The 25,801-nt window shown below is 55.9% G+C and overlaps 1 protein-coding gene across 1 annotated transcript in view; it reads left to right on the top strand.

Annotated features, from left to right (window-relative positions):
• Positions 1-25,801, top strand: part of KCNQ4 (potassium voltage-gated channel subfamily Q member 4) — a 56,883-nt gene that overhangs the window by 15,746 nt on the left and 15,336 nt on the right. Inside the window, exons 2-9 of the mRNA XM_033837063.2 lie at positions 16,775-16,865; positions 17,522-17,648; positions 17,857-18,032; positions 18,675-18,800; positions 19,202-19,312; positions 19,504-19,599; positions 22,599-22,687; positions 24,454-24,615. Coding sequence (XP_033692954.1) covers positions 16,775-16,865; positions 17,522-17,648; positions 17,857-18,032; positions 18,675-18,800; positions 19,202-19,312; positions 19,504-19,599; positions 22,599-22,687; positions 24,454-24,615 — 978 coding nt within the window. The remainder of the gene's footprint in view (positions 1-16,774; positions 16,866-17,521; positions 17,649-17,856; positions 18,033-18,674; positions 18,801-19,201; positions 19,313-19,503; positions 19,600-22,598; positions 22,688-24,453; positions 24,616-25,801) is intronic.

Raw genomic sequence — 25,801 nt, 5'->3', positions numbered from 1 at the left:
CCACCAGGTAGGCTTGCATTGGCCCTCCCTCCACCCACCCACCCACCCACCCACCTCTGTAGCAACCCCAAGATGCCCTTGCTGAGAACTCTTGGGCTTCAGAGGACAGTGGGACATTCCTGACTCACTGATGCTTAAGGCCCTGGAGACCTGGACCTTCTTGTTGCCTCCAAGATACTGTCTGAGCATGTACTGGCCAGCCCGCGGGAAGTGGAGGAGTCAGAACTGGCTTTGCCTTTGATGGATGGATCCTAATGAGCTGGTGGGGGGTGGGGAGTGGACAGAGGTAGGAACTGTCTCAGCACAGAGAGGTCCTGGGGTGCCCAGAGGGGGCCAGGAATCCCAGCCAGGGGCTGGGGGAGCACTTCTCCTCAAAGCAGATCAGGGATTCTTGGGGAGGAAGGGGGAACATCTCAAGGAGAGGAGAGAGCACAAAAGTCACCAGGGTGGAAATAGACGGAGTATGGAGGGGTGGAGTGTGGCTGATGCCTAGTGTGTGCACAGCCTCAAGCTCTGGGCTGAGGACCTCAGGTTGTGAACCATGAGAAGCCACTGTAGGATTGTAAATGGGGGAGGGGTGCACAGACTGCAAGGTAAGTGGGCTGCGGGTGAGGATGAGGATGGTGCTGGAATCGTGGTGGTCAGTGAAGAGGTGCTGGAGGGAGGAGGAATGGGGCGAGTGCTTGACCGGGCAGGAGTGGGGGGCTGGGAAGAAAGAGCTGATCTCAACTTTGCCTTCTGGAGCCTCTTCGCTATGTCCTCCTTCGCTCTGTCTTGGTTCCTGCCTCTGTCTCCCACCATTCTGCTGCCCTGGGTCTCCATGCTGGGGAGAGGAGTTCCTCTTCCCAAACCCCCCTCCCCATCTAGGTGGGGAGTGTGAGGCCACTGTATAAGCTGTATAAGAGGGGACCTGCTCATTCATTCATTCACTCAACAAATATTTATCGATAATCTGCTCTTGCACCAAGCCCTGTTTCAGGTGTAGGAGGGATAGTGGTGAACAAGATAGATAAGTCACTGCATTCATGGAGCTTACATTATGGGGGGCCAGGGGCCCAGAAACTGTATCTTTCCCTGGTGTCCACCCTCAGGCCCATACCTCTGGATACCCGGGAGCAGGGACTCTCTCCATTACCCACTCGTTCATCCCAGCTGCCCTGATATCAGCACCCATCTTCAGAACACTGAGGAAGGGGGTCCAGTGCTCAGGGTCCCGACCCCAGGGACCACCCATCTCCATAAGACGAGCCCGGGCTTGGGCGCAGGACCTGGGCTCAGGCCGTAGCCCTTTTCATTTCCATGTGAGTCTGAGCCCCTTACAAGAACCTTCCTGGCCTCAGTTTCTTTATCTGTCAAGTGGGGCTTTGGGGAAGCCCAGAGGAAGTGAGGGGAGGGAAAGGCCTGTCAACTCCAGTATTCCCCATTGGTGGACAGCTCCTTTGGCTGTGGGTGGAGGTGGAGGTGTGCCCAGGGCTCAATATCATCGTCATTATCAACCCAAGATAATAATAGCTACTATCTATTGTGTTCACTGTGGCCAGCCTCATGCATCTTCTCATTTAATTTATTCCCCACAACCAGCTCTGTGTGGTCGCTGTATCTTCCCTCCCCATATGCCAGGTGAGGAAACTGAGTCTCAGTAAGGTGAAATGACTTGTTTGAGTTCACATGCGAACCTACCTGACTCTGGGAGCCCTTAAAGGACTGTGCAATGAGGGTGTGGCCTGGCACCTGCCCCTCCTGGGCACTCAGCCTCGAGAGTAGTAACCCAGCCCTAGTGCCTCCCCCCCGCCTCCCTCGGGGGCTGGCACCACCCCGAGTCTGGGCACTGGGTCCTACAACACTGGCCAGGGCAGTACCAGGGGCCGGATCAGGCCAGGACCCGATTTAGGGCCCTTGGCACCTCTGGGTCCGGGAGCGCTCAGTCCCCAGCACGCAGCGTTGATGGGTGGGCGAGCCGCGGGCAGTTGGGGTGTCGCGCCCCCATCTCCGCCCCCGTCCTCGGGGATGCGGCGGCACCTTCACACTTTCCGCTTGGCCCGCTGCTCGCCTTTCAGGCCGCCGCGTTTTCAATTGTTAATTTGGAAACGGAAAAAGAAGCCGGCGGGGCGGGGGAGGCCGCAGGGAGGTAACTGGAGCCGCAGCGTCGCCCGCGCCCCTCCCGCGAGCGGTGCCGGGTGTCGGCGACGCTCCGCCCCTCCCAGGGACAGCCCGGGGCCCCGCCCACCACCGCGTCCCGCCCCTTCCAGTATGTCCCTCCCCTTGCTGACAAGGCGGGGTCAGCCCCGAGGACCCCTGAGCGGGAAGGGGCCCCTGAGGGGGAAGGGGCAGAGGCCGTGCCGGGGGAGGAGTCCCCCAGGAGCCCTCCTCCCCAGGAACGCTTCCCTCTCCCCGAGGAACCCCGCCTGGTGTCCACCTCCTCTGCGTCCCGAAGTGAACCCAAGCCTTTCTGCAACCCCTCAGCTCGGGGTTCATCGGGGCCAGACCCCTGCCTCCAGGCTGCCGCACTAGGGATCATTGGCCCCATTGGACAGATGGAGAAACTGAGTCCCAGAGAGGGACAGTTCCCTTGCTCAAGGTCATGCAGCCAAAGCTGAATTCTTGAGCCTGGCAGGGATCAGGATCGGAGCTGAATTCAAGCCCTGTTCTTTTCGCTCTCAAACGTGTAGGGTTCTGTCTTCCTCAGAAGAGGAGGGGGCGTCAGTACCAGAGGTGCAATTTGTCCCCTTCCCCCGACCTCCAGCACTGTTTCTGTGGTTAATGAGCTATTGGAAGTCCCTCTTTGGTCTACCCTGACTCCTCCTTGCTATGATTATTCAATTATAGGGGAGTTTTGGAGGTAGAAGGAGGTCTCTCTAGACTTTCCACGCACAGGAGTGCCATGCAAATGAAATGTAGAAGACCTTCCACCTCCGGGAGACCCTAGAAGTCCCTCAGGACTGGCAGCTTCAGGAGCTGCCTCCTTCATTTCCCATTGGGAAGTCAAAATCATCAGTCCCAGATGGATCAGCAAAACATGGGGCTCTTGGAGACCCTTACTCAACCCCTTCCTCTCCCTGAGAAGTAAACTGTAACTCAGAGACAGCTTTCCAACCCCTCCTGAGTGGTGGCAGAGTCAGGATAGAGAGCCTGTTGATCCAGGTTCCTAGCTGTGTCCACATCCTGTGCCTCCCCGTCTGCTGCCCCCAACCCTGACACCTTTCTCAGAGCCACGAAGCAGGGCCTTGCCTTTCAAGGGACTCTGAATCAGGCGGAACCTCTCCCCCTAAAGGCCGAGGAAACTTGCGGGGGGAGATGCCTGCAGATGTGCTTCCAGCCTAAGACCCTCCTCACCACCCCTCCACCTTGGCTGTGGAGCAGGCCAAGGTCACTCAGCAAGCCTTTCCCAGCTGTCAGGGCCCATTGGAGACAGTCTTGCTGAATTCAGTCTGGCTGGTCCTGGATTTGGGATTCCCATGGTGAGCAATGCTCTCAGGGCAGCTGTAGCCAACTGCCCCAGGTGTGGCCTATGAGTTTGCATGACGCTTTGCTTGTTAATAGCAAATGCATCCAAACGCTCCTCCCCTATCAATCCCCCTAAACCTCCCCCTGGGTGAGATCCTCAATGGCTGAGTCTGCAGGACTCCCAGGGTGTCCTCCCTAGGGGGCCCGGCCCTCCCCAAGCTCCTGTTCCACCCTGCCAGCTCTTGGTGCCCTCTCTGCTCTGGGAGAACCAAACTCTTTCCCCTCTTTTGACTCTTCCCTCCCTTCCCCCTTCCCCCTTTGCACAAGTTCTGCTGATTCAGAGGACAGAAGGCTTCTAAGAGGTGACCCTGACCCCTGCCAGGCTCAAGTACCTGGAGGCCTGGGTAATCCTCGAACCCAGTGCCACCCTGACACATACAGCGAGAAGGGCAGGGACGGGCCCCATTCTGCCGCCAGGATGAAGGAATTTTCAAGGTGGGCATGAGGGACAGGTGCCTGGGTCCTTCTACAGAAAGAGGAGAAGTCAAAAAACATTACCTTAGGAATAGGGAAATCTGGGTGTCAGTCCCAGCTCTGCCACTGATCTCCTGTATCATCACAGGTAGGTCATGCCCCTCTCTGGGACTCAGTTTCCCAACTATAAAGAGAGGATTCATTGACCCTAAGGGATCTTTCAGTGCCAAAATATAGTCAGTATCTGCTCACCTCTTGCCACCTCTATTCCCGTTGTACAAGTCACCATCACCTGTCGCTTGGATTAACCATTAGCGTGTCAACTCAAGACAGGGGTGAATGCCATTGCTTTCCCCATCCCCTCTCCGTGCCATAGTCTGTTCTCCACTCAACCTCCTGTGTGATCTTCTGCAAACATAAGTCGGATCATGTTACTTTCTGCTCAAAACTCCCCATCTCACTTGGACTAAAAGCCCAAATCTTCACGCTAGCCAGTAGATGCTCTGCTTCCCACCTCCCTCCACTGCCTACTACTCTCCCCCTTCCTCACTCCGCTCTGGGAGCACTCCTTTCTTTGTTTGTTTGTTTTTTGTTTGTTTGTTTGTTTTTGCGGTACGTGGGCCTCTCACTGCTGTGGCCTCTCCCGCCACGGAGCACAGGCTCCGGACACACAGGCCCAGCGGCCATGGCTTACGGGCCAAGCTGCTCTGCGGCATGTGGGACCCTCCTGGACTGGGGCACGAACCCGCGTCCCCTGCATCAGCAGGCGGACTCCCAACCACTGCGCCACCAGGGAAGCCCCGAGCACTCCTTTCTTGCTGGTTCTGGAACACACCAGGCACCCTCTGGCTCAGGTCTCAGGCACCTCTCTCATACCTCATTTCCTTCTGCCCAAATGTCACTTTCTCAATGCTGCTTTCCCTGACCACCCTCTATAGAATAGCTCCCGACTCCCATACCAGTGTTCTTTGTTCCCTTTTCCTGCTTTATTTTTCTCCATCATCATCTGACATTTTGAACATTGTCTTATTTATTGTCCATCTCCCCCCATGAGAACGTAAGCTCCATGAAGGCAGGGATATTGTCGGTCTTTGTGCCTGGCTCACGGTGAGCACTAAGTAAATACGTACTTACTGAATGAGTGAGTGAATGCTCTGTGGCTCTGGACTGTGGGGTTCCTGGGTGTTGCTGCCCACCCCAGTTCCCTCATAATCCCGTCTGCTGCGGGGAGGGTTGAGGTGTGGAGCTGGGAGCGGCCAGCAGGGTGTGGGCACCCTGGGTACCAGTACCAGTCAGAGGTCCAGTGCTCGGTCGTCCCCTCTTTCAGGAAACTTTTACCCAGCTCCCATCCTGAGTTGGGAACAGGGCATTCCAGGTGAAAAGGACAGGACCTCAAGGAGCTCTTGGTCTGGGGGAGGAGACTGGTACTCAAACAGTGCTTTTCACATGTTGAGGCAAATGCCATGATGGAGGTGAGTGTAGAGCTGGAGGTGGGGGATTAAGGGAGCATAGAGTGGGGGCTCCCACCTAACCCAGCCATATTGGAGGAGGGGCAGATACAGCATGAGCAAAGGTGAGGAGCAAAAAACAGAGCAAAAAAGCTCTGTTTGCTTTTTTTGGGGGGAACAGAGCTGTGACAATGGAGTATTTTGTGCCAGGTGGGGCACTGAGTGGTGGAGAGTCAGGTGGCGGGGTGAGTAAGGGCCTGCCTTGCAACCATGCTTAAGGTGCTTGGGCCTGAGCCTGCAAGTCGGTGGATTTCACACTTTAAACAAACGAACAAAAAGCAGCAAAGCTCTTTGTTCAAATGAAATCTTATGCCAAGCTCAGCATGTAAAACTGAGTCACCCAAATCCACACAAGCTGCTCAGGTAGAACCAGGGGCAAGTTTCCATTGGCCATCTTGTTTAAGTCTCCAAAATTCAGGCTGCCTGAATTCCACCCCTTAGTTTGCTTTCACTTTGCTGGCCTCGGGCTTGGGAGGGCACGCTCCCTGTTTATTTGAGGAGTCAGCGCTGCCTGGCCAGCCCTGGACAGATGGATAGCCCCTGCCCCCTCCTCGTTGCCACCCTTGACATGTTGTTCGGCCCACTTACCTGGTGCACCAGGTAGTCTAGCTGTCATGGTACAGGGAAGCAGCAAGAACAAGTAGGAGGGTTTGGAGCTGGTTCAGGTGGGAGAGGACAAGGCTGTGACTCATAAAGCACCTTGTCGAGAAGACACCGCCTTCTGTACCATACTGGGACCAAGACCGTTCACACGGGCTCAAGAAAGCATGTGGAGGTGGAGAACACCTACCGGAAGGAGAGGGAAGAATTTGTAAGGCTTCATAGCAGGAAGCACATCTGGGCTTTGTGGAGTCGAGAGGGGGAGATGGGATTCCGGAGCGACAGTCTCATCTCCACTTCTCTCTGCACCTCCGCCAACGTGCTTCTATGGTTCTTTTTTTTCCCCTAAGTCATACATAATCTTTTATTCTTTTTTTTCATTCATTCATGTATTATTTCTTTAAAAAAATTTTTTTTTAACTTAAAAAAAATATTTATTTATTTATTTTCGGCCGTGTTGGGTCCTCGTTGCTGCGTGCAGGCTTTCTCTAGTTGCGGCGAGCGGGGGCCACTCTTCGTTGCGGTGCGGGGGCTTCTCATTGCGGTGGCTTCTCTTGTTGCGGAGCACGGGCTCTAGGCATGAGGGCTTCAGTAGTTGTGGCTCGTGGGCTCCAGAGCGTAGGCTCAGTAGTTGTGCCGTGCGGGCTTAGTTGCTCCACGGACTGTGGGGTCTTCCCAGACCAGGGCTTGAACCCGTGTCCTCTGCACTGGCAGGCAGATTCTTAACCACTGCGCCCCCAGGGAAGCCCTAAAAATTTTTAGTGGAATCTAGTTGATTTACAATGCTGTGTTAGTTTCAGGTGTACAGCAAAAGGAATCAGTCCTACATCTACAGATATCCACTCTTTTTTAGATTCTTTCCCTATATAGGCCATTACAGAATATTGAGTAGGTCTCTATGGTGGGCCTTAATTCCATGCCTAAGACAAAGAGTCTGATTGTCTCAGCCCAACCTATGTGTGTGGGGGGGTGCTTTCTTGGGTAAGCGTCCATCTCCCGGCAGCCAGGAGAGGGGCACGGAGACACGTGGTACCACAAGGGGTTGGCCCTTCCAGGGCTGTGCTGGCTGTCAGGGCCATCTCCAGGGCTGCCCCATGTCCTGTGTGCCCTGTATGATGCAAAGGGCTGGGCCGAGAGGGTGAGTGGTGCCTGTGCTTGAGGGTGGGTCAGCCCAGGGCAAGGGTTACCTGGTTCTAACGGGGTCATTTGGAAGGGTCAGTTTCTATCATTTTTCATGCTAAAGGGAATGCCTTTTCTAATTGGTCCTCCAGGAGGGCGCATTTTTTTCATAGTTTGTACTATGTACTGGCAGCTGCTGTCCCTCCAGGGACATCCTCAAAGAATCTGGAACTGAGCTGAAGGCCAGCCCTTTCCCTTCTGCCCCACGGCTGGAGAGCTGTAAGGCTAAAGGGACTTTAGCCGTTGCTGAGTTGTCCCCTACCTTCATGTTGCAGATGGGGAAACTGGGACTCCACTGAGACCTCACTCCTAGCCCTGAGCCCCAGCACAGGCCTCTGGCCCAGAGAAACGGCGGCCGCAGCAGCAGCAGCCCTGGTGCGGGGCCCTGGGTCACGTGCTTTTGCTCCCTTTGCCATATTTAGAATCGCTGGATCAGGGGAAACTTCTCGTCTCAGCCCCTGAGGATTCTTGGAAAGAGCCTCACTCTGAGGCCTGGCTGAGTGCCCCTACCCTTTATCCCCCTGCAAGAGAAAGTTCGAGCCTGTTCTCCCCAGAGGAGCCTGGGACCCTCTGGGCCACACTGCACCTCTGTCAGGAAGTGCCTCTCAGGTCTAGTTGAAGTTCCTTCGTCAGTATCAGCTCGGGTTTGGGGTTTAAGAAGCCCTTTTCTGCTGGAAGGTGGTGGGGGTCATGGCCTCTGCCCTCCAGGAACCTTGGCTGGATGGGGACAGACTGGCCCCAGGGTTCCATAGCCAAGGGAAGATAGAACCTTGCATTTGGGGTCCTGGTCTGGGAGGCAAGGAAAGAGTCACTCTCTCCCAAGGCCAGATGCAGAAATGAGAGAGCCGGCTGGTGGCCAGGCCGGGGGGCAGACCCTGGCAGGGCTCAGTGTGGGAGGAGGGACACTGGAGAGAAGGAAGGAAGGAAGGAGACCCAGTGGGAAGGAAGGGGCAGGGCCTGGAACTGCATTTACTTTGGCCTTGTGGGGAGCGGGGAGGTCCCCTCATCCCACACAGGCTCCTTCCTCCCTCAGAATCATCATGCTTTAAAAAGCAAAAAAAGCCAAACCAAAAATGCGTGTGTGGAGCACCTGCGATGTTCTAGGTCTTTTCTCCCATCCTCCCCTATGGGGATAACGGTCCTGTGTTCCCATTGGACCCCTCTCCAGGGCCTGGTCAGCTCACTTTCCCATTCTCCACACCTGCGGTTTCAAACCTCTTCAGACCCCCACCCACTCTGCTCCCTACTGAAAAGTAGATCTGGCCTCCTCTTCCCAGAGAAAGTCGAGTCCCCTGATGGGGACTCTCTAGGCTTCTCCCATCTGTCCCCCCATCTCCTCTCCCACCTGGTCTCTCCCTCTTCCCGCCTGTCACCATGGAAACCGCCGGGGTCCTCTCTGCTCAGCACCAGCGCTTCCCCTGCTCTGGATCCCAGCCTCCCAGCTGCCCTGGGGACTTCACTCCACTGATCGCTCCGTCTCTCTCTCACATCTTCAACTTCTCCTTCTCTCCTGGCTCCTTCCACTCTGGCTCTCTCATCTTAAAACAACAACCACAACCACAAAAAGAACAATGGCTTATTCCCTGTGCTCCGTATCCTTCTCCAGCTACGGATCTCAGCCTCTACACTTTAAACTTCTTTAAATAGTTATACCTCCACTCAACTGTCTCCACTTCCTCACGGCCCCTCTCCCTTTCTCATCCCATCTAGACCTGCTCCAGCCCGCCCACCCCCCCGTGGCTGGCCTTGCCAAGGTACCCAGTGACCAACGTGTCACCAAATCCAGTGGACATTTTTCAGGCCTTGCTTGACCTCTCGGCAGCATTTGACACTGTTGTCCACACTCCCTCCTTGAAACACTTTTTGCTCCTGGCCTGGCACCTCTCTCTTCTGGTTTCTATCCCATCTCACTGGCTGCTCCTTCCCAGTCTGGGTAGAGGGTCTCTCCACCCTCTGCACCTCTGGGGTTCCATGGGTTCCTCCTCTAAATTTGCCTCATGCTCTCTGGACTGTCTCAGCCGCACCCATGGTCTCAGTCACCACCTCTCCCTCGATGTCCCCCAGATCCACATTTCCGGCTCAGGTTTCTATCTTCATACCCAGAGTGTTTGCCCAGCCCTCTCCATCTCAACACGTCCAAAACGGAGCTCATCACCCCCACACCCGCTCCTCCCCTGGGCTCTCCCATCTCAGTTCAGTCATGGCACCTTCATCCATCCAGTCCCCACACCAGAAATATGAGTTATTCTCTCTCATTGTCCCCATTTCCAATTAACCATCAAGTCCTACTTCCTAACACTTTCTAACACTTTCTCCAGTCCATTCACTTCTCTTTCGCGTTGCACTGTCATCTCTCATCTGAACTATTGTGGAGCTTCCTACTTGCTTTTCCTGATCAGTCTCTAATCCATGGTCCCCACTGCCCCTGGGTTGTGGTCGTGAAACACAAATCAGACCATATCATTCCCTCTGTTAAAACTCTTCAATGGCTCTCCATTGCCTTTAGGTAACGTTCGTAAGGTCTGAGGGTGCCTGATCTGGCCGTCTCTGGTTTCTCCTCTGCCCCTTCATTTTAGGCCCACACTTGCTAGAACTACCGGCTGCCCTGTACTGCCTCCAGGCTCCCACATCTCTGTTGCTTGCACACATATCCTGCTTCCTCTGCTTGGGGCACCCCACCCCTGTCCTCGTCACCTCCACCTCTTCACTGATCCCTCTACTTTGACTCTGCTAAAGCCATCTTGGGGTTCCCCCCAGCCTCTGGGTACACTGTTATCACTTCATCCATCATATCACCACTGTGTTACACTTGTTAGTTTCTTGGGGACCTGTATGATTAATTGCTGGCTTTACAATAAAACTGGCTGAGTGTGGATGGCAATGAACAATTTCTTTTTTTATTATTATTATTTATTTATTTTTGGCTGTGTTGGGTCTTCATTGCTGCCCACGGGCTTTCTCTAGTTGCGGTGAGTGGGGGCCACTCTTCCTTGTGGTGTGCGGGCGTCTCATTGCGGTGGCTTCTCCTGTTGTGGAGCACGGGTGCTATGCACGCCGGCTTCAGTAGTTGTGGCGTGTGGGCTCAGTAGTTGTGGCTCGCGGGCTCTAGAGCACAGGCTCAGTAGTTGTGGCACATGGGCTTAGTTTTCCGCGGTATGTGGGATCTTCCCGGGCCAGGGATCGAACCCGTACCCCCTGCATTGGCAGGTGGATTCTCAACCACTGTGCCACCAGGGAAGTCCCTCCAATGAACATTTCTTAAGTAAATGTGGCTCAGAGAGGTTAGGCGATAACCTCTTTTCTGCTGCCTAATCCACCCTACCCCAGCCCTCTTGTCTTTCATATCCCCATCTCTCCAGCCTTCAAGCATCTGTCTCTCCAGGGACATCCCCAAAGAGTGTGGAGCTGAGCTCCTGGCTCACCCTTCCCTTCTACCCCACTGCTGGGTAGTCGTAAGGCTGACACTCCCCACCTCATATTGCAGACAGGGAAACTGAGGCCCAGAGAGGCACTATGCCTTGGTGGTCCAGGTGGACTTGGGTTCAGGTCCTGGCCCTATGGCTTTGGACAACCTAGTATGCCTTTCTTTCTATCTTTTTTTTTTCCGTTTTTTTTTTTTTTTTTTGCGGTACGCAGGCCTCTCACTGTTGTGGCCTTTCCCGTTGCGGAGCACAGGCTCCGGATGCGCAGGCTCAGTGGCCATGGCTCACGGGCCCAGCCACTCCGCGGCATGTGGGATCTTTCCAGACCGGGGCACGAACCCGTGTCCCCTGCATCGGCAGGCGGACTCTCAACCACTGTGCCACCAGGGAAGCCCCGCATGTGCCCCCCTTTTAAGGTGCACACAATTCAGTGGTTTTTAGTGTATTTACAGAGTTGTACAGCCACCGTACACCTCTTGGAGCCTGTTTCCTCACTGAAGGACCATGGTGACTGTGGTGCTGCTCTCATGGAAGTGCTGGGAGGAGGGGTTATGAATATGCACGTGGAGGGCCCCGCCAGTGCCTGGCCAACAGGAAGCCTTGGCCAGCGGGACCAGTTATGGGGTCACACAGCGAACTGGGGTGAAGCTGAGGTTGGCATGAGACCCACCTCCCCAGCAGGCTTTTCCTCCCCCACCCCGACCCCCGCCTTCGTACACTGTGGCTAGGGTTAGGGTTAGGGTTGGGGTTCCCTGGCATTAATTTGAGGAAGGCCACGGGGCGGGGTGGGGGTGGGGGGCGGCAATGGTTACAGCTGTTTAAAAAGCCTTGAGTTGGCTAATAACTGAGTCAGCCACGACCACCCCCATTCACTAACCTAGTGATTCTCAAAGTGTGGTCCCTGGGGGAGCAGCGTTAGCATCACCAGGAACTTTGTAGAAATGCATATTCTCAGGCCCCAGTTCATACTTACTGAATCAAATGCTCTAGGAATGAGGCCCAGAAATCAGTATTTTAATAAGCCTGCCAGGTGATTCTGATGCCCGCTGTAGTTTGACAACCATGGATCCAAGCAAACCAGTCACCTATTCATCCCTAATCTCCTTGCTGCCTTCCTGAATGAGTGGGATAGTTACAGAACGGGTGAGTGGGCCAAGGCTTGCAGTAAGTCTCACAATAAGCTCTAACCAGGGAGAGCCAGCCAGGCATCACCCACCCGTCCCAGCTCTGCCTGCTGGGCTGCGCAAGGGAGAACATGGGCCCCAAGGTGCAGCCAGGTGTGCTGGGCAAAGATGCTCCAGTAAGCGGCTGCCAGCCTGGCCTTTCTGCTGGAGTGATTTTATTATTTATTTATTTATTATTATTATTTTTTGTGGTACGTGGGCCTCTCACTGCTGTGGCCTCTCCCATTGCGGAGCACAGGCTCCGGACGCTCAGGCTCAGCGGCCATGGCTTACGGGCCCAGCCGCTCCGCGGCATGTGGGATCTTCCCGGACCGGGGCACGAACCCGTGTCCCCTGCATCGGCAGGCGGACTCTCAACCACTGCGCCACCAGGGAAGCCCTGGATTGATTTTAGAGGGCCCAAGCCAGCCAGCTCCTGTGTACCATCTATACTTTGTAGATGGGGAAACTGAAGCCTCAGAAGGGGCCAGAGACAATCCTTAGACAATCCTTATTTGTTGTATGAATGAAGTCACACACTGGTTCTGGCGGACATGACCAGATCCCAGCTCAGGGCTCCTTCTCCCTGTCCCCTCCATCCCTAAGCTCCAGACATGATCCCTCTCTGCTGTCCCAAGAATGGGTGTCTGTGTGAGGACCTCTCAGGAGGGCCAAGGCAGCTTGGGCCCTAGCTCTGCCATGGATTCACTGAGTGATCTGGAGCAAGTCTGCCCCTCCCTGGGCCCATTTCCTCAACTGGAAGATGGGGATAATTATTCAGCTGCCTGGAACACAAGATGTTCTCTGACAAACTAAGTATATCTGTTCAACTGTATTGAGCATCTAACCCCTAGCCAGTGTACGAAGGCTGGAGGAGGCGAAGTTCAGGCGTTTTCTAAACAGTGTCTACCAAATAGAGCTGGTCAGGGTTGGAGACTTGCCTTCTCTTTGCTTCTCAGGAAGGCTGCTGGGGGGCCCAACGGGTCAGGGATGGATGTGCTTGGAACTCTGGGAGCCTCTGCAGTGGGTACAAACTGGGGGCTTTGGTGACATGATGTTTTGAGGTTTGTTTAAGGTGAATTTCTGCTGTTCGTTTACTCAGTCTATGAAAAAATAAATAAAGCAGATTCAGGGGAGAGAGAGCGGGGATGGGGCCATTACTTTGGAGAGGGGGTGGCTGGGGAAGGCCTCTCCAAGGAAGTGATGTTTGAACAGAGTTCTGGATGAGTACGGGAGCAATAAATAGGCAGAGGAAACAGCAAAGCAAGTGCAAAGCCTGGAGATGGAAAAACTTTTGATGTGTTCCAGGAATGGCAGGGAGGTAGAATGGCCAGAGCACAATGATGGAGGGGCTGGAGAGAAGCAGATCAAGTTCAAGGGCTGGGTGGGACCGGATCTCACAGGGCCTTGCTGGACATGCTGAGGAATTTGACTGCCACTCTTTAAGTGCCACAGGAAATCAGAGGAGAGTTCTGTGGAGAGTCCTGGTTTCCAGCTTTGCTTTGTAGGAAAATCACACTGATTGCTTTGAAGAGGGTTCCTGTTGGGCCAGAGTGGAGGCAGGGAGACCAGTCGGGGTGAGATGATGGGGGTTAGTCTGTCCAGGGCTACATTCTGTAGTTAGAGCCAATAGAAATTGCTAAAGGACGGGATGTGGAGGGGGAGGGAAAGGAAGAGTCGAGGGTCACTCTTAGATACTTGGCCTGAGCCCCTGGATGGAAGGGGGCACCATTCCTGAGATGGGGCAACCGGAGAGGAGAGAGATTTTAGGGCAAATTGAGAGTTTGTTTTCGGACACGTTGGGTTTGAGAGGCCCCTGGACAACCGAGAAGAGATGTTGAGCAGGCCGTTGACAGGTGAACTGGACTCGGGGAGAGGCTGCCACACCCTCACACCTGCTAAATGGCCAAGGCTGGGGGTGTCCCTGGTGGCACAGTGGTTAAGAATCTGCCTGCCGATGCAGGGGACATGGGTTCGATCCCTGGTCCGGGAAGATCCCACATGCCATGGAGCAACTAAGCCCGTACGCCACAACTACTGAGCCCATGTGCCACAACTGCTGAAGCCCATGTGCCTAGAGCCTGTACTCCGCAACAAGAGAAGCCACTGCAATGAGAAGCCTGTGCACCGCAATGAAGAGTAGCCCCTGCTCACCGCAACTAGAGAAAGCCCGCACACAGCAACGAAGACCCAACGCAGCCAAAAATAAATAAATAAACAAACAAATAAGTAAATAAATAAATTTATTTTTAAAAAGTGGCCAGGGCTTCCCTGGTGGCGCAGTGGTTGAGAGTCCGCCTGCCGATGCAGGGGACACAGGTTCGTGCCCCGGTCCGGGAAGATCCCACATGCCGCGGAGCGGCTGGGCCCGTGAGCCATGGCCACTGAGCCTGCGCGTCCGGAGCCTGCGCGTCCGGAGCCTGTGCTCCGCAATGGGAGAGGCCACAATAGTGAGAGGCCCGCGTAACGCAAAAAAATAAAAATAAAAAAAAAAAAAAAAAAAAAAGTGGCCAGGGCTCTTGTGGTAAAGGGGTGGGGACAGAATTTAAAGGTTTTTCCCCCCCGTTTGTATTTTTAAGGAAATGCATTTTAAAATTGATGTTAGTTTGTTGTTACCCAAGCAGCACATGTTTATTCTTTAAAAGTACTAAGAAATGAGCTTCCCTGGTGGCGCAGTGGTTGGGAGTCCGCCTGCCGATGCAGGGGACACGGGTTCGTGCCCTGGTCCGGGAAGATCCCACATGCCGTGGAGCGGCTGGGCCCGTGAGCCATGGCCGCTGAGCCTGCGCATCCGGAGCCTGTGCTCTGCAACGGGAGAGGCCACAACAGTGAGAGGCCCGCGTACCGAAAAAAAACCCAAAAAACTAAGAAATGAAGATAAGCAAAAAGCAAAACAAACGCCAAATCATTCTTAATTTTGCCACCCAGAGATCAGCCCTGCTGACCCTTGGTATGTGTACACTAAAAATCTATATTTTAAAAGTTGGAATCACATTGCTTTAAGGTTTCATAATCTGCTTTTTTCACGTAACCTATTGTGAAGTGGACATTTTAGAGATGTGTACCTATCGACATGGAAAGAATAGTGGTGAGGAAAAAAAAATCTTTAAACACTCAGCAGGAAGCCCCAAACGTGACCCATTTGCCTGAGGTTCTGAGGTCAGCTGAGCAGTGGGATTAAAGGATTTCTGTCCAGGGCTGGGGTGAAGGCCCATCAGAATTTGGCTGCAGGCCTCCCAGAGGAGGGGGCTGGATGGAATAGCCTCAGGAGTACCCTTCCGCCCCTGAGCCCTGTGTCGGTGGTGGTCCCCATTCCCGGTGGATGCGGCACTGGGTTCGCTGTGTTTGCTGTGGTTAATTATTGAACATGAGGAGCTGGTGTTCTCCCCAACCTCTCCCTGTGCCTTACGTCTTTGCTGACTCAGCTCCTGCCTGGAACTGGCACAGGAGGCCTCCTCTTCCTCACTCATTCAACCAAAACCTTTTACTGACATTTACCACCTACGTCCCCCCCCCCCCCCCCCGCCCCGGGGCATGTGCTGGGCTGCAGCCCTATACCTGCCCTCCACGCAGGCTGGGAGCCCTGTCCAGGGAGGTGTAAGTGGGCCAGGGTGGAGCCACGCCCTTCCCATGTCCCACCCCATCTCCCCGTCAGCCCCCACTTTACGGATGCCGAGACTGGCTCAGAGAAGATAGGTGACTTTTCCAGGGTCACACACACAGCAGGGCCGGAATTTGAACCCGGGTCTCTCTGACTCGGAGCCCATGCCCCTGCCGCGATGAAATGTGAACGCAAATAAAGCGCCATAGACAGTGACTTGGGAGGCGAGCACTGGGAGGGGCGTTCTGAGGGAACAGTGGGATGGGGGCATCCCAGCAGGAGCGCTGGGGCGAGGGGAGCGTGAACAGCATCTCATCAGGCTCCAGTGGTGAGTCGTTTCAGGCAGAATGCAGTGTCAGCAGTCCCAGGTGGGGACACTCTGGGAACACTTTGGAGAGGCTGTAGGTCTGTGCGTTTCTGGAGAAGCCCATGCCCTCTGGAGTCTCTTCCAGGAGCAACACCCCCATCAAAAGGAGGAGTGCTTCCGGGAGACCAGCATCGTTCCCTTTTGCCGCATCTGCAGCCTGTGCCCCACATCCTGTCTTCCCTCACATATTCACATTCTCCCTGAGTCCAGCAGCTTCTCTCCTCACGCCCTTTCCCCTCTTCCCATCCACTGGGGAGTTGGAAACCCTGGCTCTAATCTCACCCCTGTCCTGGACATCCTGGGTGACCTTGGGTGAATCCCTTTCCTCCTCTGGGCCTCAGTTTCCTCATGTGTGCAATTAGGGTTGAGGGGAGTGTCAGATGAGTTGGATTATTTCTAACCATCTGGTTCTGAGCCACTCAGTAGCTTTCCACTGCCCTCCGAGAAGTTCCAGGGAAGTTCCAGGCCTCGATGGCATGGCTCCCTGCTGCCTGATTGCCCTCCCACACCCTCTCCCCCTCTGCATGTTCCCTCCCTATCTGTCTTCCCCAATCCCCTTTCCTTCCCTAGCTGTCTCAGTATTTAATTCCATGAGAACTCACGAAGGCAGAGGCAATTGTCCTCATTCTGCAGGTGAAACCATGCTTCTGCCATCTTGGAATTCATAGGGAAGGGGGGATTCCTGGGTCCCTCCCTCGGCCAGCCCAGACAGACCTACCACCCACAGCTCAGTGACCACCTCTGTGAGCGGCAGCTGCCTCAAGGGCAACTGAGAGGGCTGTAAGGTGTCTGTGAGCTCAGCAGCCTCCTGGAGCTCGGGGCTTCTCCCTTTGGTGTCCAGCACCAAGCCACAGCTCCAGGGAACTCTGATTCTTAGTCTGCTTTCCAGATTATTCTTCCCAAATGAAGCTTCCCTCCTCCTCCTTCTCCTCTGACTCTGCAGCCCCCTGCCAGAGGCTCCTTGGCTGCCCTGTCCATCCAGCAGTCTAACCCTCTCCTTCATGCTGCTATTGCAGATTTTTGCTGGTCTTCAGCTGCCTGGTGCTGTCCGTGCTGTCCACTATCCCAGAGCACCAGGAAATTGCCAACGAGTGTCTCCTTATCTTGGTGAGTGCCGGAGTCTGGGTCTGAGGGAGGCTGTGTCGGGGTGGCACCTCTGGTCTGAGGGTGAAAGTGGAGTGAGGCTTCTCATACCATGGCTCAGAGAGTGGCTTGCTGTGCTGTGTTCTCTGACCTGGTGGCTGCCCCTCTCTGGGCTTCATCCCTTGCTTTATAGCAGGTGTTGGGAGAGCTCCCGCCTCTATGCCAGGGCTTATGATGGGCCCAGAGGAGAGCCACTCCTTCTCAGGATCAAAACTGCTAACACCACCCCTGGTGTGATGGGGGTTTTCCCCCTAACGGGAAGCACCTTGGAGGGTCACAGTGACAGACAACCAACCACCTCTTATGTCACCTGGTCAGGGTACAGAGGCTGGGATGGCTGGGAGGGGGAGGGTGGGATGAGGAGAAGAAAAACCCAGACAGCTCATGGGGACAGCAAGGGAGGATAGATTTGGGCTTTCAGTCTCTTTGGAAGACATGGAAGAAGCCACTTCCTTCTGGAATCCTCCTCAGGTCCATCCAGGTGTAAGAACCTCCAGGAGAGGTGGTGTGAGGAAATCCTAGTACCCCTAACCCAGGGACTCCGGGCTGGGTGGGTGCCGTGTGACCTAGACCCCGGTCCTGAAGAGTGGGGACCAGAACTCAGGCCCCTGGTCCCACAGGAATTCGTGATGATCGTGGTGTTTGGTCTGGAGTACATCATCCGCATCTGGTCCGCGGGATGCTGCTGCCGCTACCGAGGATGGCAGGGCCGTTTCCGCTTTGCCAGAAAACCCTTCTGTGTCATCGGTAATGGGCCTACCCAGCCCCGCCTGACTCTTGACCCCCAAGCCCCAGGGTTAACACCCTGACCCCAGGACCCTGGCTGCTGACACAGACTCAACAGACCTTCCCAATCGCCCCCTCGGCCCCAGGAACCCCCAACCTCGGGTCCAGGCACAGGGTAGGTTGGCTCCCCGGCGCTGGCCATGACCTCGCCCGCTCTCCGCCCCTGCAGACTTCATCGTGTTCGTGGCCTCGGTGGCCGTCATCGCCGCCGGCACGCAGGGCAACATCTTTGCCACGTCTGCGTTGCGCAGCATGCGCTTCCTGCAGATCCTGCGCATGGTGCGCATGGACCGCCGCGGCGGCACCTGGAAGCTGCTGGGCTCGGTGGTTCTCGCTCACAGCAAGGTGAGGCCGGGCGTGTCCGGGGGCGCGTCCGGGGCGGAGCTGGTGCGGCAGCTGGAGGGGCGGGGCCGAGCGGAGGCGGGGCCGTGGTAGGGGAGACCAGGGACCCAGCGCGGGCGAGGCCACAGGGGCTACCTCGGGGGGCGGGGCAAGGGCGGGGTCTGGAGGGGAGGTCAGAACCAGGCCAGGAGGCGGGGCCTGAAGGGCAGGGCTTGAGAGTCTCAATTGGAAGCTTCCGGGTTTGGGGGTCTACGCTTACAGGGAAGTGGGGAGCTGGAGCGGGGTCTGAGGGTGGGGCTGGGGCGGGACAGGATGTGGGGCGGGATGGAAGCCTGAAAGTGGGGCTTGGGGGGCGGTGCAAGATGGGCTTGTGGGCGGAGGTCTGAGCGTGGAACCTGGAGGGTCAAGGGCAGGGCCGGGGCGTGCTCTGAGGTTTTGTGAGGGCCTCGCTCTTCCTTGAAGGCGGGGCAGGGTCTCCTTGAAGGGAGTTGCTGAGAAAGAAAGGCAGGCAGAGCCACCTCCAGGGACTTCCGAGAGGTGGGTACTCTTATCCCCTTTCAGAACGCCTCCCATAGGCCATTCTGGGAGCCGTCCACCTCCCCACCTGTGCCAGGTGTATGGTCTCATCCCTTGCTGACCCCACAGGAGCTGATCACCGCCTGGTACATCGGGTTTCTGGTGCTCATCTTCGCCTCCTTCCTGGTCTATCTGGCTGAGAAGGACGCCAACTCCGACTTCTCCTCCTACGCCGACTCGCTGTGGTGGGGGACGGTGCGTGAGGGTCTGTGCAGGGCCGCCCTTCTCCCTGGGACCCTCCCCGGCCTGATCGTCGTGACCCCGACCTAGGGGCCTGTCCCTGTCCTCTCGACTCAGGCTGGGACCTTCGTGACCAGCCTCTGTGTTAGTCCTCCAGTGGACCAGCATGTGACCCCATCTAGTTCCCTACATCAAGTCCTTGTGACCTGTACCCCTCTCCTCCACCAGCACGGGGGAGGCGGAGAATCCACTTATGCCTCTAACCAGCCCCCTTGACAAGTCCTTGTGACCAGTACCTGTGGGCAACCATGGAGGCCCCCTCCCTTGTGATCAGGCTCCCACCTGCCTGGGACCCAACAAGCTCCTGTGGGTGGCCCCCGTAACCACCCCTGCAGGTAACCTGTTTGCGTTCCCAGATTACACTGACGACCATTGGCTATGGTGACAAGACACCACACACGTGGCTGGGCAGGGTCCTGGCTGCTGGCTTCGCCTTACTAGGCGTCTCCTTCTTTGCCTTGCCTGCCGTGAGTCCCCCTCCACTTCGGATGGCCCAGCCCTGGGCGGGGGCGTCCTGGGGACAGATCCTGCTTAAGCCCCGTCCAGCATTTGCATGAGTGGTGGTGGGCACCTCAGATGGGCAGAGGTGGGGGCACCTTTGCTGCCTTTTGTTGTCCCCACCATCACCATATTCCGCGAACCATGCCTATCCTCCTAGGGCATCCTTGGCTCCGGCTTTGCCCTGAAGGTGCAGGAGCAGCACAGGCAGAAGCATTTTGAGAAGCGGAGGATGCCAGCAGCCAACCTCATCCAGGTACAGGACGCCCAGGAAGCCCCTGAACTGAATTGGTGTGTCAGCTCTGTATGATGACCCTCGTGTCCCAGCTTCACAACTATGACTCCACTTTGAAGCTCAGAGAGATGTGACTTTTCTGGGGTCACATGCCAAGTCAGGGACAGAGCTAGGACGCTGGCTAAGATTTTCAGAAATTTCTCCCTGCACCACATGCCCAGTTCAGGGCTAGCCAGAGCTGTCCCACTGACCCACTGCAACCCCAACTCTACATGGCCTGAAGTGGAGTGGAGACTGGACAAGAGGCCCTAGGTCCCTAGTGGAAACCCAGTCCTGCCACCCATCAGCTGTGCAGTCATCAGTAAGCCTGTTCTACTCCCAACACCTTAATTCACCCCGCAAGCACTCCCACAAGTGAATGTTGTAGCTACAAACCGAGAGAAACACGTTGAAAGAAAGAAATGGTTCTCTGAAGAGCATTTTACAGGGGACCTGGCCTGATCTGACCTTAAAGGGGAACTCAGGGATGACTACACTGGGAAACTGACACTTGAGCAGAGAGCTGGAGGATGGGTAGGAGTTAACTAGGTGAAGAGGTGAAGGGGGAAGCCTTCGAGGTAAGGGAACAGCGTGTGCAACGGTCCCGTGGTGAAAGGGAGCAGGGTGTGTTTGATGAACAGGAAGGAAGCTAGTTGAGACGGGAACAGAAAGCTCAAGTGGAAGGGTTTGGATAAGTGGGCGAGGCCTAGACCTGAGGGCCAGAGAGAGGAATTTAACAGTTTCCTAAGAACAATGAGGATCCATTAACAGGTACGGGGCAGGAGGAAGGGGTGACATGATCAGATATGTGTTCTGAAAGGTGGTGAGTGGATTGGAGGGTGACCTGCGTGTGTGGAGGGAGCAGATAAGAGGCTCTGGGAACAGTCTGGGTGAGTCCAAGGCGGGTGACTTGGACTAGGGTAGCAACAGATGAGATGGAAGGAAATAGGCAGATGCTGCGTATTTAGGAGGTGAAATTGGTGACATCAGGAGTGAGGGAGAGGGAGATGGCAGGGTGACTGGCTTGCCTGACTGGATGGTGGATGACCCTCCTCACTGGAGGGGGACCAGACTTGGGGGCATGAAGAGTGTGAGTTTGGCTGGGGCACGCAGAGTCTGAGGGGCCTCTGAGCCCCCGAGGGGGGATGTTGAGGAGGTCACTGATGTACTGGTGTGCAGCCGAGGTGAGGAATGTGCTGGGCCTTGTGTGCGGATGGTAATGAAGTGCTTGCCCAGTGGGGAGAGGACAGAAGGAGAAGAGAAGATGGTCCAGAGCTGGGCTTTAAGGAACCTCAGCACTTCGTGGCTGGGTGGTCAGAGTTGAGCCAGCCAAGGAGGCAGAGGAGGAACAGCCAGACGGGTGGGAAAAAAGCAGGAGTGTGTGGGCTCAGTTTCCCCCACTGTCTGAGGCATTCCGACGGGGCACGGGCTGAGGCAAGACTCTGATTTTTTTGTGACTCCGTGACTCAGCCTTGTGCAAGAGGAACCTCGGCGAGAAATAGTTCAGGGCACCTATGCACAGCCTGCCTCGGCCTGCTCCCCAGCTGGCCATGCTCTGACCCCCCAGCCCAGGTCTGACTCAAGGCCCCCCTTATCTTTCCTCCCCAGGGTGGAACCCCCCTCCCATCTCTACTATCTCCGGCCACCAGCCCAACCTTTCCTTCTTAGCATCCCTTGGGGCACAATGGCTGCTGTTCCCTGGGAGCTGGCCTTCCGAGGGGCATTGTAGGGGCAGGCGGCTGGCACTGGCCAGGCCGAGAGACAGCTGGTATTGTGGTGCCCATAATTAATGAGACAGCTCTGGCAGCTGCTCCCCAGCCCAAGCCAGGGGCCTAGGCAAGCAGGAAGTAAAAATATTCCTGTCTTGGGAGGGTGCCTGGCCAGTGAGGTCAGCAGTGGGCCGTCCCTTAAGGACAAGAGGCACCCGAAGAAGGGACCAGTTCTGCTTCCTCCTGCCCAGCACCTCCCAAGCCTTCTTGCCCTCACTGATTACCCCACTCACAGTCCCTACCTGGCTCTTCTCTTTACCTGGGGGGAGAGGGACTGTCCTTCCTCTTGTCTGATCGTCATCCCTCCTGCCGCAGAGGAAACCCTGCAACTTCATGGGTGCTGAGGGGTTGGTAGGTGATGCTGTTTCCTCCCCTCGTCAATCCCATGGGCAGTGACAGGCAGCTGGGAAGGAGGGGGTGGGGTTATTATTAGTAACAATGGTTTATTCAGTCAGTGTTCATTCCCCAGACACTTGCAGTGCACCCATCAGGTGCCAGAGGATACAGTGCTGACCAAGACACAGCTTACAGTCTAAGGAGAGAGAAAGACGTTAATCAAATACACAATGAATAGATATTTATCAGCTGTGGTAACAGGATAACAGGAGTGTTTAAAGGGGGAACTTGGTCACTTTGTTATAAAGCAGAAACTGGAACTTGGTCACTTTGTTATAAAGCAGAAACTAACACACCATTGTGAAGCAATTATACTCCAATAAAGATGTTTAAAAAAAGGGGGGGAACTAGGTATTAAGTGCCTGCTATGTGCCATGCACTGCGCTTGGCATTTAATATACATTTGCCCATTTAGTCCTCACAACACTCTGTTAGGTAAGTAGTATTATGTCCGTTTCACAGATGAGGAACCTGAGGCTCTGCACATTTACTTAATTTGCCCACATGAGTAGGTGGCAAAGCTGGGATTGGAAACCCACTTCTACCTGATGACAAAACCGCAGCTCTTAACTCCCACGCTCCAAGGCCTCTGGCTCTGATGCTGACTGTGCGTCACCTTGGGGCAGTCTTTTCTCTCCAGGCCTCCTTCTAGCCCTGCTGGTGGCTATGGAGTTGGAACTGGCCTCTGGCTCTGAGTACCCTTCAACTGGCCTGAGGACTGGGTTCTTTTGGGGGCAGAGGGTTGGTGGGGGGCTGAGAGGCCTCTCTGATGCCTTGTCCCCCACCACCTCCTTCCCGTTTCTTCCACACCACCAGGCTGCATGGCGCCTGTACTCCACCGACACGAGCCGGGCCTACCTGACAGCCACTTGGTACTACTATGACAGCATCCTCCCGTCCTTCAAGTAGGTCCTACTGCAGGGGGAAGGGGAGGTGGGTGGCTGGTAGTAATGCCCCTTGGGGACAAATGGCTGGGACTCAACCCTGGTGGGGGGGCAAAGGGGTGACAGCTCCCATGGGAGCATCTGGGGCTGGCCCTGTAGATCTTATGTCACCCAGAGCCTGGAACGTCCTCTCTCCCACTCTGCTATGCCAGGGAATGCGGTGACGCTGGACACAGGGCATGGGGTGGAACCCTGCCCTGCTGGCTGAGCCCTGGGTCCTGGGGTGTTAGCAGGCCACATGCTCACCCAGAGTTGTTGCCACTCAGGGCAGTGGCCCAGGCAGCTCACTCCCCGCGGTCTGAGTTGGGGGCAGTGTTAGTGCTCGCCAGCCTGGCGTATTGCCGGGTAGAGACAGCTGGGTAGAGACAGCGTGGCGTGGGCAAGAACGTGTGTGCCATGTTGGGTACAAGCACCCACCCCAGCACCCCCATGCGTAACTGATTTTACTGTCCCAGGCAGCAGCCTTAGGGCCCAGAAGTGGGTTCGCCCCACTGGCCCAGGCTGGGGTAAGACTGCACGGGGGTGGCTCCGCACAGGGGATCATTAATAGCATCACCAAGGTTCGTGTGGCCAGGTGCCTGGCCAGGCCCTGAGGCAGGAATGAAGACCTTGGAGAGCGGCTCAGTCCCGTGGGCAGGCGGGCAGTGAGCAAGGCGGGGCCAGGCTGCTGCGCTCAGCGTTTTTGCCGGTGCCTTTTTTGCCTCATTAGTTCTCCAAGAGCAGCTGTTGCGTGACCCCACTCACCCCTACACCTGGCTGCCCCCATCCCCGCTCCCTCTCAGCCCCAGTGGCCTTCCAGGGGAGGAGCAGGAGAGAAGGGACTGGGAAGGAGGGGCTCCCAGAATCACACTGGTTCCCCCCATCTCTCCACCTGGCAGAGGCAAGCTCCCACCTTAGAGACGGGGATGCCGGTTAGATTAGAAGGAGTCATCCTTTCTAGAAGCAGTCCTAAGGACTCAAGGCCAGGCCTTGGGGAGTGGGGCAGGGGCTGGTTTGTTAGAAATATGATGTGTGTGATGGGGAGGAAAGATTTGGGAAGGTGGTCTTGGGTCCTCTGGAAAGAGGAACAGAGCTTGGTTTGGAAATTCTGGGTCCACTGGTCCTCCTTTTCCCTGGACCTCAGTTTCCTCATCCATACAATAGACAAAGAGGACAAAGAGAGGAGATATCCTTCTTGGGTTATAGAAACAAGAAAGTTTGTTATAGAAACAAGAAAGCCTGAGAGTTAAGAAGCTGAGCCCTCAATCTGGTCTCCAAGAGCCCGGTGGCAAGAGTGAATGCTGCAGGAGGAGGAAGCTGGGCTGCACTATCAAGGCTCCCTCCTCAGCCTCAGTTTCCCCCTAAAATCCAGTCGCATCTGGAGGGCGAGGATTTCAGGGCTGCCGCTGGCCTCCGGGTGGGCACAGCTCCACGTCCAGGAGCTCGGCTTGCTGAACAGAGTGAGGTGGATTTGCGCTCCCACCTGCCCCCTTGGGAGGGCGCCCTCGAGTGGCGCCCACCCTGCACTGTCATACTTGGCACCCTTGAGGGTTTCCCAGGAGCTGAGTATAGAGAGAGAGGGGGGAAGGCTAGTCTCCCACCCCCACCCCTGCCCACGCGGGCCTGGGGTGTTTGCCGAGCACCTCCAGAGAGGCAGGGCCTGGCAAGATCTGTCAGGAGCTCAGTGCCCTTGGGTGAGGGGGTGGTGCCAAGGCCCTGCCTGCTGCTGACGGTGCCCTGTCCTGCAGAGAGCTGGCCCTCTTGTTTGAGCACGTGCAACGGGCCCGCAACGGGGGCCTACGGCCCCTGGAGGTGCGGCGGGCGCCAGTACCCGACGGAGCGCCCTCCCGTTACCCGCCCGTTGCCACCTGCCACCGGCCGGGCAGCACCTACTTCTGCCCTGGGGAAAGGTAGGGGCCCCCCGGGGCTGCCACCTCCTCTTGCTTCTCCTCCTCCTCTTCCATTCTTTGTCTCATCCTCTCTCAGACCTGCCTCCAGCCACTATGTGGGTGTCTGGGCCTGTGCTGGGGACTCCCAGGCCTTGTCATGAGGCCTGGACCAGTTGTCATCAGAGGGTCAGACGGGTACAGAACGAGGGTCTCTCTGGAGAGGCCAGAGTGGACTCATCGTTTTGTCACCTTGGGTTCCAAGGGTCTGAGTGGGGGAGATGTCCACACCATCCTTTCCCATCACCTCCTCCATTCATTCCATTGTCCTCTTTCTTTCTCTGTTTCCACATCCCCCTCACTCTTCCATCCCTGCACTCCCATCCCTCCCGGGAAGCTGGAGAGAGGAGGAGGCCGCTGGCCACAGGTGCTTACAGCTCAGGTAATCGTGGACACCATACTGGGGTGTGAGGGCAGGAACCCCCCCCTCCCCCAGCATGTTCCTCTAGAAGGGGCTTGACGCTGAACTCGCCTCTCGGGAACGAGATGCCACCTGGAAAGAGAGCTCCGTGACTAAGAACTGCTGTAGGGCCTATGTAAACTCAACCAATGACTAATGCTCTTGTCGTGTGCAAGCCTTGTCCACAGCTTTGCTAATCCCAGAGGGTCCTCCTGGGATTCTCCCACAATGTCTTTCTTCCTTACAGAGGGACATTTTGCTGTCCCAACAGTCTCTTTCCCCTTGACCTGCCTCTCCTGGAGCTTTTGCATCTTGAAAGAAGAACAAAGAAAGAACAATGCTTACCCTCACGTAAATGTTCATAAATAGTGGAATTTCAGGCATATTTGGGTAAGGGAGGCCCACTAACTCACAATATGGGAAAGCAGCTTCTCCCGTAGAGGCGTAGTTTTGAGGTCAAGGATTCAATCCCCCGCCACCACAATCACCCCGTTGCCTACCCATCTCTTTGTTTTGTCTCATCTTTACATATCATCCCTGAATCAGCCAGGTGGACATCTGGTCCTTGAGCCTCAGGTGTGATTCTGAGTCCCAGGCCCAGAACAAGGGAGGGGAGAAGAGGTGAGCCACTCGGGGATCGGAAGGTGGAGGTGCCCTGAAAGCCTCCGCCGCCTGGTGCCGCGTGTCCTTGAGAAAGTCATCAAGCTACTCTGAGCCTCTGGGTTCTGGGCAGAAAATCAGCAGTTTTTA

This window comes from Tursiops truncatus, chromosome 1, assembly GCF_011762595.2.
Source record: "Tursiops truncatus isolate mTurTru1 chromosome 1, mTurTru1.mat.Y, whole genome shotgun sequence".
NCBI classification, from domain to species: Eukaryota; Metazoa; Chordata; class Mammalia; order Artiodactyla; family Delphinidae; genus Tursiops; species Tursiops truncatus.
The sequence above is the reverse complement of the archived record's forward strand: the minus strand, read 5'-3'. Positions and strand labels throughout refer to the sequence as shown.